Source organism: Natrix helvetica, assembly GCF_964273705.1.
Source record: "Natrix helvetica genome assembly, chromosome: 4".
NCBI lineage: Eukaryota > Metazoa > Chordata > Lepidosauria > Squamata > Natricidae > Natrix > Natrix helvetica.
This window is the reverse complement of record NC_138550.1, coordinates 140,132,638-140,151,692: the sequence shown is the minus strand read 5'-3', so window position 1 is coordinate 140,151,692 and position 19,055 is coordinate 140,132,638. Positions and strand designations below refer to the sequence as shown.

Sequence of the window (19,055 nt, the reverse complement as noted above, 5' to 3'; positions counted from 1 at the left end):
AATTCCACAACAGTCATTGCATAGAAACACTTGACATTTTTCAGGGAAGGGTCTTATTTCTGTGGCAATTCTATCAATCAGCATGTGGAATTTTTTTTTAAAAAAAATATTATTCGGCAATTCCAGGTTTGTTGATTTGCAATTGGATTCATTGTATATGGCCCCAAGAACAACAACATATGGAATTGCTTAATTGTAGTTTTCTTTATTGTTCTTCACCTATAGACAGAATCTTGCCAGCCTAAAGCAACTATTTGCTTTACATACATACTCTGAGAATAGCTATGGAAAAGTCATTTTAACCCTCTTTCTACCTACGAAACTTTCCAAATTCTTTGCCCTCTGGGAAGCAGAGCCTGTCTTCTGGAAATCCATTCCACCTCAAATTGGTACATAGGATTATTTATTGAAAGCAATACAGTGTGGATAAACTTCTTCATTGTCTTGGACGTAGAAGTGTTTTAAGGAGGAGAAGATTTCAGTATACCCTCCAAGGTACATTTATACTACATATATATCTAAAGATCACATTTATTGTTTTCTTGTTCCAACTTCCAATTCCATTTACTTATTTCTCTCAACTCTATGCATTTATACAGATATCTGATAAACAGTCAGACATCCCTTATAAAAGGTAAATGTAAAGGTTCCCCCCGCACATGTGTGCTAGTCATTCCCAGCTTTATGGGCGGTGCTCATCTCTGTTTCTAAGCCAAAGAGCTAGCGCTGTCCGAAGATGTCTCTGTGGTCATGTGGCCAACATGCCTAAATGCCAAAGGCACATGGAGTGCTGTTGCCTTCCCACCAAAGGTGGCTCCTATTTCTCTACTTTCATTTTTACGTGCTTCGAACTGCTAGGTTGGCAGAAGCTGTGACAAGTAATGGGATCTCACTCTGTTACGTGGTGCGAGGGATTCAAAGTGCTGAACTGCCGATCTTCTGATCAACAAACTCAGTGTCTTAGTCACTGAGCCACAGTGTCCCTGATATCCCCTATACCATTGGCTAATGAGAATGTACAATGAACAGTGGATATCATGGTTGATGGCTTTATGGAAATAAGTAGTTTTTCTGCCATTCCCTTCTTTATGACCAATAGCTTGGCATTCCTGAAGATCTCTCTTTCAAATATTATGCAGAACTTACCCTGCTTAGTTTCTGAGTCCAAAGAAGACTAGGTAGGGACTGCCAGCCACATTGCCATGATTTACACATTCTGCTTTTAAGCTATTGCAGCATGTTCAACATATTTGGAGAACTTCACAGACTCAGAAAACAATAAAAATCAAGTGCACAATTACTTGTAGTTGTCCTAGTTCTTACTTAAACTTTCTCCTCAAACATCTATCTGGCCATTCTTTAGGATGACATATGCGATGGACTTTTGGTCTCATCCAATAATTATTAACAGCAATAAGGGAGACATGATGTATGTTGAAATGTGGCCAAATATTAATAAAAATCTAGAGTACATACACACAAACGACCCACAAGGTTTTTAAAATTTAAGGAAGTGATTATTGCAATTGTACCAGTCTTCCTTTGCTTCTGGCTTTTGGTGATTAGTTACAACTCTCACTTGTCCCACACTATAAATAGAAAGATATTCACAGCTCAGTCAATTAAACAGGGTACAATTCAAAAGAGTCTTATAATAATTACAGAATTATGGATTACAAAATATTAGTGTTGTGGGAATAAAGTGCAATAGGCTCTTTCTGAAGTTTAAACCTCTCTTGTTTTGATTACAAAATAAATGTTTAAACTGTTTCACCTAACAAACATTTTTCCCCATCTTCTAAATTAAAGGTATGTCATTCAATACTTGTGGCTCTCTTTGAAATCAATTTTATGCACACAAATTAAAAGAAAACTCATTGGAATGTTCCTGAAATGAAAATGTTTGTTTATGCTCTTCACACAGGGCCACATAAACTGCCAATTCTCTTTGAAATGAGTTGCCCTAAGATAAAATATCCAGTGGAAGGTGGACAATAGCTGAAAACATTTTGTTCAATTGTTGACATTTAATTTCAAGACTGGTAAAGGAACAGCATCCTTCAAAAATAACTGAAGGCCATGGCTAAACATCCATGTATGTGGAAGTCTAAGTGAAAAACTACCCTCCAACATTATATTTCTCTCTATTCTGTGTATCAATTTAGATGTCTCATTCAGGTATGAAAAAACGCCTTCATATCTGTCCTAGGGTGCTGTACAATAAATAGTGGGGATCGTGGTTGCAAGATAGGATGAAGAGACCTACAGGATTTTTATAATTACATAATCATCAAGTTAAATTTGCAGTCATATATCTCGAGTGTAGAGCAGAAATGTTTTATTTATATATATATATATATATATATATATATATATATATATATATATATATATATATATATATATATATATATATATATATATATATATATATATGTATATATGTATATATATATATATATATATATGTATATATATATATATATATATATATATATATATATATATATATATATATATATCATGGTTTTTAAAATGCTTAATGTTTTACTTTGTGATTAATCCTATGGTTTCTCACAATCAAATATTTTTGTAAGTCACTACAAGAACACATTAGATTAGTTACAAAGCAAAGCAACAAAAATCACAAATAAGCAAAGAAATAAAAATATAGGTCGAGGGTAAGCCAGATTTAGAAATGGCTATCTCCACCTCAAAACTAATATTATAGTATTCTTATGCTATAATATTGAACTTGTGCTTAGATTTTTAATTCAAATCCTTCCATGGATCCAGCTAAGACCAATATGGCTTGCTGTTTTTCTGTAGAATTGCTTTCTTGAAATAATAAAGAAACCAGGATAGTTCGATTTATAGATATGTACTATCCTGCAAAGTCATACTTTATGACTCAAATGGGAAACATGTAAAAAAGAAAGAAAGAAAGAAAGAAAGAAAGAAAGAAAGAAAGAAAGAAAGAAAGAAAGAAAGAAAGAAAGAAGCAGGGTTTAATTTTCAGTTGACACAGAAGCAAACATTAAATGGTCATGATTCATCTCAACTACCATAGGGCTTACAATGATGAGTTAACAAATTTACACATCACACCTGTTCATTTAGTTGTGACTGTTCATTTAGTTCACTTTTGCTTTTCCATATATTTCAAAGTCCAAGCAGAACCCCCTCAACTCAGAACTACAGGAGGAGAAGCAAAAGGAGCAGGAGGAGGAAATTCTAGAGTGTTATTCTTCTCAGAAAGGAAAGTGGTAAGTGGATGTCATCAGAAGTATCCCCACCGGATGGGCTAACTGCATTTTTTAAAAAATGTTGCTCATTCACAATGAAGTATTTGGAGGAAACACCTTTTGAATTCATTTTAGTAAAAAAAATGTATCTTTACTCTACAAAAATATATTGCTGTTTAATTTCACCATAATCCCTAAAGAAAAATGTGTTAATTGGTAGGACTGGGGTTAAAAATATTGTGTGCCAGATTTTAACCTCCTGGGACCAGATTCTCTAGCAGATGGATAAGGAAGGAGTTTGTAATTCCTGATGTGCTGAAAGCTGAAACTATTTTTTCACACCTAGTTATGAGTTCACCTCTACATGAAAAGGGAAAAAGTTTAAAGTACAGCTTTGATTTATTTCAAGCAACTGACATAAAGCCAAACCTCCCTCCTTTAAATAATGTTAAACTATTTCTCCATAGCTTCAGTTTTCAAAATTAATTGAAGATGTTTATATATTTCTCTACAATGTTCCAAAAACATAACAAACTAGGTGAAACGATTCCTATGATTACCTTTGTTAAACACAACTATTTGGTTGCAAATTATTATTTCTCATTAAGAAACTCACTGAAAGACTGTAAGTTTAATTCACTTTATCCTTTATTCTTATTCCTAAATCATTCTTGCTTGCTTTAAAATATTTTAATCTGCCCGTCGCTTTGAATTATTCTAGGGTGGTGATACTATAATAAAAATGCAGAATAATAAAAAGAAGAGATACAAGATAACATATCAGCCTTTGAACAGCTATAAGATTAAAAGGCAGTACTAGTTTATAAAAACGAAGAGGAGAAAAAACAAACTAATAAAAAATTGTGGTGGATGCAATAAGGAACTGCAATAGCCATCAGACCACGTTTGTGGCCAATTAATACCACAATTTAAGCACATTATGAGCAATCCTAGTTTATCCTTTGATCCCAGATCCAATATTTGTTTATTCTAATTCTTTCATTGCCAAGCCCTAAACTTCATGATAAGCAAGGTAGCCTTGAAAAACAGTACAACATTTTAGTCTTGCTTATTCAATTGGTTAAAAACGTACCTCACCACTTAAGCTTAATTACTGTACTTTCTCAAATAGACTGACTATATTAGATAGACTTGGTTAGGTGTCCTCTATTCCAGAAGCTCCTCAGAGTGTTCAGCAAGAAAAGCAAATTAACGAAACAAATTAGTTTGGACCAACTTCCAACTGTGATCATGATAAAGAAGAGCCAAAATGGCTACAGTCTAATCCTATTCAGCAATGCTACAGTGAATATGAATCCCATGGTAAATTGAAACCACCCAAGGAATCATAAGGTGACTAGCTACAATATACCAAAAGAGAGAGAACATACAGTAGGCACAGGGGTGAAGTGACCGGTTTGCCTGAACCAGTAGTAAAAAAATGTTGATCATCAGTTGCGTGACAATCAGCTGTGACATGTGATTTATATTAATTAGAATCATCTGATTTCCTCCTTTCTTCTTCTTCTTCTTCTTCTTCTTCTTCTTCTTCTTCTTCTTCTTTTCTTCTTCTTCTTCCTCCTCCTCCTCCTCCTCCTCCTCCTCCTCCTCCTCCTCCTTCTTCTTCTTCTGCCATATCCGTCATCAGATGTTGGCGATCATCTTGGCAATCCTATTTTTGTCAACAGCCGCATCAAAAAGTGCTTCTGAGTTTTGTCCAAATCAGTCCCTTACATTTTGAAGCCATGATGTTCTTCTTCTGTCTGGATCTCATTTGCCTTCAATCTTTCCCTGGAGAATTAAGTGAAGGATGCTGTAATTTTCAGGGTGTCACATCACGTGTCCAAAATATTCTAACTTTTGATTTTTAATGGCTTTGATGATTTTCCTTTGCTTTCCCAGGCGGCTTATCACCTCCTCATTTGTGATTTTGTTAACCCAGCTTATACGTAACAGCCATCTGTAAATCCACATTTTAAATGCTTCTAGTTTCTTCAAGTATTTTTCTGTCAGAGACCAACTCTCTACTCCGTAGAGCTTATGTTGTGACTGAAGAAGACCTTTTTCATTTTGAAGAATGCTGTTCATGCTTTCTCTATCCTTGACTTCACTGATCATACACCAGCTTTCTACCCGTATTTTTTAGAGTATAAGACGCATCTTTTTTTCTCAAAAAAGAAGGTGAAAATCTAGATACATCTTATACGCAGCATTGTTGGCCTCCCAAAAACCTGCCCTCTTCACCAAAATGGCCATGCATAGCCTTTAGGAGGCTTCAAGCATGTTCCTGGGGACTGGGGAGGGCAGAAATGAGTGAAAAACAGCCCATTTTTGCTCATTTTTGCCCCCCCCCCCAGTCCGCAGGAGCACTCTATAAGCCTCCTAAAGGCTATCCATGCTCTCTCTCTTTTTTTTTTTTACAAAAAACGGGGTTGTTTTTGCAAAAATGGGCCATTGTTTGCTCATTTTTGCCCCCCCCCCCCGCCAAGCCCCTAGGAGCACTCTATAAGTCTCCTTTTCACAAAAGAATTTCAACTATATACTTTGAAGCAGCATTGGGATGCACTTACCTTCCCTACCGGTTCACAAATGTGAGCACATGCCAATGCGCACTGCCTTCTGTACATGCATAGTGTACATGCATGTACAGAAGGCAGTACATGGGGCGGGTGGGCGGAACCTCCCGCAGCTGCCACTACCAGTTCGCCCAAACTGGAGAATACTACCTCTGCTTTGAAGGTGGAAGGGGCGGGAGTTCACTGAGGAAAGAGGACACCTTCCCCACTGTTCTGATATCCCATTTCAGAATGTTCATTTGTGTGGTCCACAGATGGGTTATATTATTAATCTCAGAGAAAAATTGTTTTTTAATACATTAAAAGATTATTAACAATACTGAAAGCTCTACAATAAAAGGCCACAGATCTTTGTGCCATCCTTGTAAAATATCTTAAGCTAGTTAATCATAAAGCACATATTAAAAACATGTCAAAAATTGACATTGGCTTTATATGCTTTGTACAGTATATAGATTAACTACTTTTAAGCATCTAATATCACAATATTCAATCTTACTATAGAAAGTATATAACATTACAATAATGGCTTGCATTAGCTGGCCTTGAATTATCCAATTGCAATGAAGTGGTATGTTGTAAATTCTACAAATTCTACAAATCTTACTATTTGTATAGTATACTATAGCTAATATACTAATATACTATTTATATGAGCTAATTAACACCAACACAAGATCTCTACTGCAAAGATACAAGGTATAATTAAAGATAAATTATCTAGGTATGTTATGGACAACCATTTAAAATTATGATATTAGCATATAGCCATAACAATAAAATTTCATAAAGTTTATATAGCAAATTTATATACTAACTAAAGGATATATTTTGAAAAAAAAATAGTTGTTTCTATGTATCCACTGAAATAAGTCATAGAAAGCTCTGAATAAATTTGATACTTACATTTTCTTGAGTATTTTTATTAAATTTTGCATACTTTCTCGGGATTTTGGAAAGCTGGGCTGTAACCTATCGGGACTTGCCATCTTATTCAAATAGAACTGTATATTGTGAAAACCTTCAGAAGGTATAGCATTGGTGGAGAAATTACAGGAATGTACCCTACAGAGCAGAAGAAAGAAAGAGAATGCTACTATTAAAGCATACTTATCCTTGAGCTTCCAGGGAATAAAATTTAATACAAAAAAATAAACATCTTTGGGACATCATTTCCCTCAAGATGAGATTAGCCCTGACCCTACTGGCATATAGAAAACTTAGAATTTTTTTCATCAGGCTTGGGGGAATCACAGAGAAATGAGAAACCTGTAAGATGGCTATATTGTTTGTAGGACAATGGATTGCTCTCCCACATTTTTATTTTTATTCTGATTTTATTTGTAATTGTGTCCGATTGTTTTTAACTGTTGTTTTAATTGTTTAATTGTGGCTGTTATTGTATGCTACCCAGAGTCACGTCTGCGAGATGGGCAGCAGCTATCTATTGTACATCTAACAAACAAACAACCCACAAACTCTGATATCAAATTATGGCTTACTAAGAAACTTCATTCATATTTTAAAACAAAATTATAACCGGTAGCTGCCGGTTTTCATAACTGACTGTTACCATAAGGTTTTTTAAAAGTATAGCATAATTTGCTAAATAAAATTGAAATGGAAGAGAGCATCAAATATACGTCTAACTTCCTAGGTTTACATGATTAATCTCTCTTAAAAACAGAAGGTTTTGAATCAGCAGGCCTTTGGCCTGTTCTAATCCATTAGATATTTGCCTTTGATACTTGAAATACTTTGATACTCAGCATCAGCCCATACTTCTTCAAGACTTGCTAGTGGAAGAAAGAAAAGTATTTTCTACTGGAATTATTTTTGCTTTTGCAAAACAGCTCCACAAAGGTAGAAAGAAAAATGGTAGTAACAATTTTTTTTTACAGGACTCAAGAATAGAAAATTAGTATTTATTGTATTTTATTTATTAAATTTTTATGGCGCCCTTCTCCCTATAAGGTGATTAGGCGGCATAATATAAGGTAAAAATAATATCAAGTAAGGGTTTAGAAATGCTGTGTGTATCTGTGTGAGATGAGAAGGAAGATCCTTGTTTTTTTTAATTAAAAAAACTGCTATGAAGGCAGAAAAACAGAGCAAACATTACAACAGAAAATCGAAGTGAGACTGACATAAAGATCAGCCACTGGTTTGTTTTCCTTTTCTTTTTCTTCATATCCTAAAATCTCCATCCATCTCTCATTTTGGATTGCTGTTCTTTCAATCAGGCAATTGTTCCCCATATAATTGGGGAAGACCAAGGAAACAAGAACTAGGCATTTTTAGTAAAGTAGCTTCAATAACAAACTTCTGAAAACCGTAAGAGAATTTTTCCATTTACATTTATTGTGAGATAATTGTGGGGTAGGGTTTGTTTTTTTTGTTTTTGAATAATTTGAAATGCTTCTTTCCAGGTTTTAGAGGTGTTATTCATACGATAAGTTACCAGCTGATTCTCCTATGTCTGGCTTATGTCTACTCTCCTGTTTATTTCTTTTCCAGCTTCCTTATATTTTTTCTACTTCCTTCATCTATCTTCCCAGCATTTTCCTACTACCATAACCACTTCCTACCTCCCATCTTCAATTTGATGCTTTTCAACACATGTATGATTCATTCAATTTAGTGCATAATAGCAAAAGATGGAATGTAACTTAGGAAAAGTTCCATGAACTAGTTCAAATCCGCCAGTCAGCACCTTTGCCAGTTTCCATCCTTGTGATAGCTATCAAGAAGGGGTAAACTAGAAGGTGATCAGAACCCCTGATCAGAAGCAGCAAAGTACACATATTCCCCATCCCAGAAAAATAAGGAGAAAACTAAGAGCTTTTTTTAAACAAAAAAATCTTAAAACTGGAAGCAAATAAAATTTCATGAGCACGTCATTGAAATTTGAATTAAAAATTCACTTTGTTGGAATTAGAACAGTATTATTTTAAGCTGGCTTTTATAGGGAGGCTGGGTGGGTGGGTGGGTGGGTGGAAGGAAGGAAGGAAGGAGTAACAATTAAATAAATCAACCACACTATGTTATAAATGTATTACTGAATTTATCAGTTGACTCATTCTTGTAAACATCTGCCTTGCTCTTTTACATCATATTGCTTACGATTAATGTGTGTATATTCTCATTAGCTGTTTGCACTGACGCTCAATTTACAGTAAGCAAAATTATTCTGAAAAAGCTTTACTTTCTATTTAAAAGTAGAATTTGAAAAGCCATGTTTTATTCAATGCCTTTCTAAAGCAGAGGCTGGCTTTCTGTGTACAATATTCTAGACAGTTTCTCTTTATAAACATTGGCTTAGATCAAAGTTTAAATGATACATTCTCATGAAGGAAATTTTATATTGTTACACAATAATCTCCTTCCAAGGGATCTCAGGTTTGCTAAATAATATTAAGCGGCATACTTTGGGGTAATTGTATAAACTTCCTCTGCTTTTCTCAAACATCTAAAAGTGTAAAAAATAGTCTACAATTATGCTGTCAAATCTATCAAAATTATCTCTCTGAGAAATGAACACTATTAGATGTGAGCTGGTTGTGACTGTCTCCTGTCCAATTCATTTTGCTGCACAAGACTTCTAATATATATATTTTTAAATGCCTACGTGAATACAATTTCAACACCAAACTGCTTTTGTAGAAGAATTGACATGACTTTAAGTCTCCATTAGATTGTTGGGGGCAATATACTGACTCTGTAAACCACTTAGAGAGGGCTGTAGACCACTGAGAAGCGGTGTATAAGTCTAAATGCTACTGCTATTGCTCCTTAACCAGTGAAAAATAAGGGATTCCCAACAGATTGAGTGAATAGAAAGGGTGTGTGGAAAAACAGAGTAACAAAATGAATAGAATAATGTTCAGAGTGATACCACGTATGGTTTAGCAAAATGTCTCCTTTTCAGAGTATAATAATGTACTGCATTTAAATTAATTAGGATATTTCTTCTTGTAATATGCATTGGCCTGCTTAATGCCTATAACACGTCTATATCTCAGAATTATGCAACTGGAAAAATAATGGGGGGTGGAGTGCTTCCAAATAGGAGAAGGTTGCAGTAGTATGCAAGGACTACTCTTCAGTTTATGCTATGTATGACACTGAAATATGGAATTAAAAAGGTATAAATAAATAATGACAGTAACAGTAAATAATGCGTTAAATTCTCAGGAAGTTTTTAAAGTAGATTTTCCAGTGCATGTACCTTTGGACATAAAAATAATCTACTAGGGAAATTTAGCCAGCCAAAAACAAAATGAGCATTTCAATATTTTTACAATTATGCACGTGTGACAAGATGTCATGGCTCAGTCAGCTGCCAAATATACATGATATTCTTTTGTGGTTGTTGTTGATAGAAGGTTCAAATAGAAGACATCATGCATATTTCTTAAAAACAGAAACATTTTCACCAGGGTGGGTTCCTGTACCGGTTAGTACTGGTTCGCTTCGCGCACGCTTTGCACAGTTGACTGTTAATTGGTCTGCACATGCATTAGAAACATGCCAGCAATGGCAGAAGACACCAGGGAAATAGTTCAGGGGCATGGCCAGCCTGGGTCACTTCCAGTTCTGCAACCCAGGCCAAATCACCACTACTGGGTTGGCCGAAATGGGCCGAACCGTAATCAATCAACCTCTAATCTTCAGAGACACTTTTTCACAGGAAAGGGGTCTGCCGTTGTGCCAATAAGGGAAGAAGGAAACTGGAAATTTTAAAAGGACACTTCCATTAAGGAGAAAAAGAAATATGCTTAGTAATATTAAAATTTATTTTGGGGACCGACTGTGGTGCCACAATAGCGAATACATATTTGCCATGTATTTCTTACCTTTTGCTATTCATTTAATGATACAACATTAAATAGTAAAACATTACTATTGTTTTAATATCTGAAATATATTAGATTCTGTATTAGAATCCTCTACGGTTGAGTCGGTTGCAGAATTAGATAATGCATTTATTTTTATTTTATTGAATTGGCTCACTCTCAAAATAACTAGTAGGAAAAAAAAGTAGTTTACAGCTAAAACATAAAAACCATATAAAAGATACAATACATTAGTAAAATGGGAGTGAAGTAAAGAAAGCAAAGGTAGTTTGTTTTAAGTTATTGAGTTAAAAAGTGAAACCACCAACTTCAAGGCCCTAAACATGGGTTGCTTGCATGCCATTCTGAAAGCCCTGTGCTGTTCGGTGGAGCCAGATCTTTACAGCCTTCCAAAGGCCAAGAGATACTTAAATACACAAAGGCAGCTTTGATCTGCTAAAGACTCGTTGGCTCAGAGGAAGGATGAGGCAAGGGTTCTGATACGGAGCTAAGTGAGATCTGGAGATGGTTCACTGAAGAAGATAGAACAAGGGCAAACAGGAGACATGATTTTTCAGCTCAAATGGCTTACAAAGGAAGTTGAAGAGACTGAAACAAAAATATTCTAGTAACCTAAGGGAGAAAATCAGTCACCCCATATAATTACCGTATTTCCCCCAAAATAAGACAGGGTGTTATTGTTTGTTTGTTTGTTTGTTTGTTTGTTTTATTGGATTTATATGCCGCCCTTCTCCCAAATGACTCAGGGCGGCGTACAGCATTAAAAAACACATATTACAAAAGTTAAAAGGAAATTGGAAACAATCCAAAAAACAAACCCAATTAATATAACACGAACATTTAAAAGAATTAGATAAAATTAACAGGTCAGGCCAGCTTGCTGGAAAAGCCAACTTTTTAAGGCACGTCAGAATGAACAGAGGTCGGGAATTATGCGAAGCTCTGGGAGCAGCTCATTCCAGAGGGAAAGCGCTCCCACAGAGAAGGCTCTCCCCCTGGGGGTCGCTAGCCAACGCTGTTTGGCCGACGGCACCCTGAGAAGGCCAACTCTGTGGGATCGCACTGGACGGTGGGAGGCTACTGGTGGCAGTAGGTGGTCTCGCAGGTACCCTGCACCTAAGCCATGGAGCACTTTAAAGGTCATAATTAGTACCTTGAATCGCACCCAGAAAACAACCGGCAACCAGTGCAGGCCGCCTAAAAAGGGTGCAACATGGGAGCACCTAGGTACCCCCATGATAACCCGTGCGGCTGCATTCTGGACCAGCTGAAGCCTCCGGGTGCTCTTCAAGGGCAGCCCCATGTAGAGAGCGTTGCAGTAGTCCAGGTGAGAAAGGATGAGGGCATGAGTGACTGTGCATAGAGCATCCCAATCCAGGAAGGGGCGCAACTGACATACCAGGTGAACCTGGTAAAAGCCCCCCCCTGGTCACAGCCGTCAGGTGATCTTCGAAACTAAGCCGTGTGTCCAGGAGGACTCCCAGATTGCGGGCCCTCTCTGAGGGGGCTAAAATTTCTCCCCCTATCATCAAAGATGGAACAAGATGCACAAATCGGGATGACGGGAACCACAGCCACCCAGTCTTGGAGGGATTGAGCTTGAGCCTGTTCCTCCCCATCCAAATCCGCACAGCCTCCAGGCATCAGGACATCACGTCGAGGGCATCGTTTGGGTGGTTTGCGGTAGAGATGAAACGTTGGGTATCATCAGCATATTGATGATACTGTACCCCAAAACCACGGATGATCTCACCCAGCGGTTTCATATATATGTTGAACAGCAGGAGTGAGAGAACCGACCCCTGGGGTACCCCACAAGTGACGCACCTCAGGGTCGATCCCTGCCCTCCAGTCAACACAAACTGCAACCGATCCGACAGGTAGGAGGAGACCCACCATAAAACGGTGCCCCCCACTCCCTACCCCCAAGTCATCGCAGTAGGATACCATGGTCGATGGTATCGAAAGCCGCCAAGAGGTCTAATAGGACCAGGACAGAAGAGCAGCCCCTGTCCCAGGCCCACCAGAGATCATTGACCAACGTGACCAATGCCATCTCCATGCTGTGCCCAGGCCTGAAACCCGACTGAAATGGATCCAGGTAGATAGCTTCATCCAGGTACTGGGAAAGCTGACGTGCTACCACATTCTCGACAACCTTTGCTACAAAGCGAAGGTTGGAGACCGGACAATAGTTGGCTAAAGAAACTGGGTCCAGGGATGGCTTCTTGAGGAGGGGCCTCACCACCGCCTCCTTCAAGGTGGTGGGAAAGAACCCCTTTCTCAATGAAGTGTTGGTAATTGCCTGGAGCCAGCCTCGTGTCACCTCCCGGGAAGCCGAAACTAACCAAGAGGGACACGGGTCCAGCACACAAGTGGCAGCACTGAGTCTCCCCATAATCCTGTCCATGCCCTCGGGGGTCACAGGGTCAAACTCATCCCAGATTGTCTCCACAAGCTTCATCCCCGTCAACTCGCCGAAATCTACCCAGTCAGAGTCCAAGCCTGTCAAGATCAGAGCGATTTTATCCTGCAGATACTGAACAAATTCTTCAGCCCTACCCTGCAAGGGGCCTTTCCCAGTAAGGAATGGGTCACCCTAAACAGGGCGGCTGGGCAGTTATCTGCGGACGCGATAAGAGTGGAAAAATGTTGTCGTTTTGCCGCTTTTATCGCCACTAAGTAGGATTTAATATGAATTCTTACTAGTTTTCGATCAGATTCGGACCGGCTGGCCCTCCAACCACTCTCTAGGCTTCTTTTCTGGCGTTTCATCTCCCGGAGCTCCTCGGTAAACCAGGGAGCCACCCGGGATCGACACCGGGTCAGAGGCCGCAAAGGCACAACGTGATCCAAGGCCCCAGTGGCCGCCCTATCCCAGACTTCCACTAGGGCTTCGGTCGAGTTGTGAGCAAGGGATTCAGGAAAAGTCCCAAGCTCCATCAGGAACCTTTCAGGGTCCATCAGGCTCCTGGGACGGAACCATCTAGTTAGTTCCACCTCCCTTATTTTCTTTTGCCCCACGAAATATGGCCCTGGGCTTATTATAGGGGAGGGCTTATTATTTTCTGGGGCAGGTGAGAAGCAAGGCGTGCTTTTTACCTTTCGAGCTCCGTCGAGTTCTTTGCCATTGTGCTCAGGGAAGAGGCTGGTAAAAAAAAAAAAAACTTCTCGCAAGTTCAATCAAACTTCTTGAAATCTTTTGCTCTTTTTGCGGGGGAGGTGTGTGTGTGGAAGCACTTTTCTTTGCCTGCCGCTGTTTTTGTGGTGGGCTCATTTTGCACGGGAGGGAAGGGCGGGGGGTGGAAACACTTTGCTTCGTCTGCCGCTGGTTTTGCGGCAATCCCTCTTTTTGCCCCACAAGCTGTACCGGTAGGTGGTACAGTGGTAATGGTGGGCACTGGTTGCGCATGCACTTAAATAGTTGGGGTGGGCTTATCTTTGGGGGAGGGCTTATTATGGCGCATGCTCTGAAAAGCCCGATTGGGCTTATTAGCAGGGCATTTCTTATTTTCGGGGAAACACGGTAACCCTCTGCTTAAGTCTAAGTGGAAACAAAGCAAGTGTGGCTGCAAGTGTCGGTGCCCAGCATTTGAACAAGTGGGACTGTGTGCATGTGCTCCAGCCCATCACTGTCACATCCCAGGTATAAATAAATCACAGCCCCGTATTGGGCCATGGTCCACAGATTGGGAACCCCTGTCCTAGAGAGATAGTTAACTTTAAAATGTTTTACCATACAAGCATTAATGAAGTGGTTTATTGTTTTACTGCTATTTCACTCCCACTTATCCAAAAACCTAGAGCAAAATGGGAGAATATAAAAGAAATCCAGTTTTTTAACTGTTGTTCTGCCACATTCATTAGGGATGCGCTACAGCATGGGTACAGTTAAATAGGTTAAAATTCATCCCAAGGCAGGCAACTGTGAATAAAGCATATGAAAATTAGTACGGGTGAGCACTAAGAATAATATATTCAAGGTGAAAGGGGGTGTCCAACCTGTGGGACTGAAGTCAAGAAAATAAGTCCTCTGGAGCTTCAAAATGTCACACAGTCATGGAACTCAACTAAAAAGGACTTAGGAAGGGAATGTTTATCACTTACAAATACGATCAGAGGCAAAGACACAAAGAATACTATCTATTGGCTTGAGATTTGACTCTGCGTAGGATGGCTTTGTGATCATTTTGGATCTGGAAAGAGCACCATTCTCACTAATATTCACCTTCCATAGCTTCCTCCTGCTCATATTTCCCCCCACAGAAATATAATGGTGGCACAATGGTTAGAATGCAGTATTGCAAGTTAATTCTGCTGACTGCCAGCAGTTTGATTCTCATTTGATTCACCATTTGGCAGATCGAATCTCACCAGGCTCAAGGTTGACTCAACCTTCCATCCTTCTGAGGTCAGTAAAAAGAGGACCCAGATTGTTGGGGGGAATATTCTGACTCTGTAAACCACTTAGAGAGGGATGTAAAAGCACTATGAAGCACTATATAAATCTAAATGCTGCTGCTATTGCTATATCTGCCACAGGGGAGGGTTGCTCCCGGCATTACTGCCAGTTCGGCGCATGCAAAATTTTTGTGTGCACACACTTTGCTAGCGTGCATGCCCATTTGCACAAAAATAGGTCTGTGCATGCGCAAAACATTAAAAAGGGGGGGAAATTAAATTTGTGCAATTACAATTGTTCTGCGCATGCACAGAAACAGAAATCAAGATGGCAGCTCTGTAGCTGAACTGGCTCGGAGGCATGGCAGGTCTGGGTCGCTGCCGGTTACAGAAACTCAGGCCGTCAAACCACTACCAGTTCAGTCAAACTGGTCCAAACCAGTAGGAACCCACCTCTAATCTGCCACCAGAATGTACTTTGCCCCAGCTCTGTGTTTCTCCAGCTTTCAGATTCTACCATTGCTGTGAACCTTCACTGCAGTTATAGGTAACAAAGGAAACATAGTTTAAACAAAGACACGGGCTTTGGACAGATAAGTAAGGCAGAATTGTATCACTTTATACTTTCTAAACCTTACAAAGCCTCTAGGATTAGTTTGCTCAGCAGTATAGGACTGCAGCATTTATTCCTTGTAAACTATAGATTGCCCCCCTCTTTGCATTGTTTTGGTTTTGGTTTTGTTTTGTTGTGGGAGTTTTGGCAATCATTTTCTTCTCCTATGCTTTACTACAGTGAAAGAAAAAAATATGGTGACATATAATTAATTTATACACCATGATAGTGCACCATGAATGGTCTCCAATGTAAATGGATTCCATTTGAGGAGAAAAACATGACCATGTAAAACTTGGACTCAAAATTGGACTATGAATTAGACGCTTTTCTCAGAGGTAGGACAAAATATACTTTGAAACAACAAAGAGATGTTTCTATTCAAGCAGAAAATAAATTTACCACTAGCTACTAATCTTTATATTTGACAGCTGCTTTGAGGCACATGTTGGTGACAACTGACCTAATGTCATTGCCTGATTCCTTGTTTACTTTAAATACAGATTTTTAAAAATGAATTACCCTATTGTTCTTTTTTCAGGAATACCTGGCAATATGGACTTTTTTTTAATGAAGATCTTGGGATAAATTTTCATAAATTTTTGATGAGCTTCTTCAGTGGAGCATAAATTCTCTCTTTAAAAAAAAGAAATATGAAAAAAGCAATAAGACTGTGTTTCAGATATATTCTAGGAAATGTTATTGCTAATTGCAGAATTGTTTCAGTTGGACAGGATTCTCCAACCTGTTAAATTTAGGATGAGGTGACCCGGCAATTTTTAAGATTTCTCAGCCAGTTCTGACCACTTAGGACACAGTGGCTCAGTGGCTAAGATGCTGAGCTTATCGATCAGAAAGATTGGCAGTTCAGTGGTTTGAATCCCTAGTGCCGTGTAACAGACTGAGCTCCCGTTACTTGTCCCAACTTCTGTCAACCTAGCAGTTCGAAAGCATGTAAAAATGCAAGTAGAAAAATAGGAACCACCTTTGCTGGGAAGCTAACAGCGTTCTGAGTGCCTTGCCATTTAGTCATGCCGGACACATGACCACGGAGATGTCTTTGGACAGTGCTGGCTCTTTGGCTTTGAAACGGAGATGAGCACCACCTGCTAGAGTTGGGAATGACTAGCACATATGTGCGAACCTTTAGTTTTACCTAAAAGAAATATTTTAAAATCTTTGCAGAGTAATCAAAAGTGGTATAAGAGGACTGACCAGGAAGTTATAAATTCTGAGAAACCATTGTGATGAATTTAGAACTTCCATGATTTTTTAAATTTTATTTCCTTCTTTCGTATCCCAGCTGAATTATAGGTAGGTGTGTTTAAAATCATCCACAATTTCATTTTGTTTTTTTCCTTATTTGTGTACATTATTTTACACAAATTATTATTTCCTTATTTGTGTACATTATTTTATAGAATTCATTTTGAGGTAGAATGTTCTTATTTTGAACTAGCTGTACCTGGCCTAGTTGCTGTGGCCTAGTCTGGTTAAATGGAAAAGAAAGAAAAGAGAAAGCACAAGTCCCCCGGCAGAGGCAGCCCCCGCATGGAAGTGAGCCATGGTGGCCCCTGCAAGAGCCGCCATGGAGGACGCTCCCACAGGCCCCGGCCTGGCCGAGCTGAGGAAGAGAGGAGGAGGAGGCAGCCACTGCCCCCGACCCGGCTTCCCTCAGTTTTGGTGGCGAGAAGAGGCGTCCGGCGTCCCTGAGGAGCAGGAGCAGGAGGAAGAAGGAGCCGGCCCTGTCAACACGGACACGAGGCATCCCCCACTGGTCGCAGCCCCATCCAGAGATGCCATCGCCGCTTCAGTCACCGCCCCATGGGGCAACCAGCGGCCACCTCAGCCCCGCTGCACCTCAGGCTGACACCGCCACCACCCCATCAGAGCCACCTTGGTGAGGCCATAGCTGGCTCCCTGTGAGGGGGGTGGAGAGGGCGCGCAGCCGGCCGGGCTGAGGAGACACTCCGCCTCCACCTTCTCTGGAGCTCCACTGGGCTGGGCAGGGGAAGGCCGGCTTAAGGGTGGGAGGCGGTGGCCGAGGGATGGGGCAGGCGCCGCCCACCACAGACAGCAAAGGCCTGGTGGGAGGGGAGGAGAGAGAGGGGAGGGGGAGGCCGAAAGGCTTCAGCTCCCCTTGGTGGAAATGGTGAACCTCGTCGGAGGAGAGGCGGAAAGGGGAAAGGGTGCAGCCGCAGCCCAGCCACACAACCATCGGGACGAAGCTGGAGAGAGGCAGAACTGTTCCAAATATACTATACTTAAGAAATGAACGCTATGGTATAGCGTGTGTTGCTTTTACGTCCAGCAAATGGCGCTGGTTTTCAAAAAAGCATGTTTTTACAAAAAAACATGTTTTACCTGTCACAGGTGTGACATCTATATAATATACATATATAGAAACATGTGCGTAGTCAAATGCAATGTTGTGTCAAAATTTCAAAGCAATTGGTGAAGAACTTTCAGAGATTTGAGATTTTGAACAAACAAACATTACATTTTTATTTATATAGATTGTGTTTTCTTTTGAAAGTACCTTGAAACAGGAAAAGAAAACTCAGTACTGAAAAGATAGAATTATAATAGGAAAATGTAATGTAAGAAGTGTAAATACAGAAAAACGCAACACAATGAAATATGAAATGAAACAACTAAAAACTAACTTCTTAGACATCAGCAAATTGAGACCACTTAAGGCATAAATGACAAGGCTAAAATTATCTTACTTTGGATACATTATGCAAAGACCTAGCTCTTTGGGGAAGGCTCTAATACTGGAGTAAGTGGAAAGAAAGAGAAGAAAAAGAAGACCATCAACAAGGTAATTGGAGTCAGTTGCAGTGATGATGAGTGCATCATTTATGATTTAAAAGACCAAATATGGACAGATCATCATGGGGGAATCTTATCTATGTAATTAGAAGTCAAAAATGACTTGATGGCACATAATCATCCTTCCCAAAATATGTCCTTCCTTCAGGTATATTATAATAGCAATTTCAGTAAGAGATCATTTGTTTTAGAAAGGTCAAGCAAAGTTTTCAGTTTGTAACATCCCACTCTTGCTCTCCAGATTTGGTCAACTCTGACCGTTCCCTTCAGCATATATATATATATATATATATATATATATATATATATATATATATATATATATATATATGGTGTGTGTGTGTGTGTGTGTGTGTGTGTGTGTATGTATATGTATGTATATATGCATTTATATGTATGTATGTATGTATGTATGTATGTATGTATGGTCGGAGCTGCTGTCTTTCTATAAATCTTGGGGGGGGGGTGGAGTGCTGCCGTTGTTTCAGTAAATGGAATGATTGGTTGTGTGGTTGTATCATGATTAGTA

General features: G+C 39.3%; 1 protein-coding gene across 1 annotated transcript in view; it reads right to left on the bottom strand.

Annotated features, from left to right (window-relative positions):
- Window positions 1-18,431, bottom strand: part of CNBD1 (cyclic nucleotide binding domain containing 1) — a gene marked incomplete at both ends in the record, with an annotated part of 109,186 nt that extends 90,755 nt beyond the window's left edge. Inside the window, 3 exons of the mRNA XM_081953225.1 lie at window positions 6,728-6,886; window positions 16,214-16,327; window positions 18,421-18,431. Coding sequence (XP_081809351.1) covers window positions 6,728-6,886; window positions 16,214-16,327; window positions 18,421-18,431 — 284 coding nt within the window. The remainder of the gene's footprint in view (window positions 1-6,727; window positions 6,887-16,213; window positions 16,328-18,420) is intronic.
- Between the last annotated feature and the right edge of the window lie 624 nt (window positions 18,432-19,055).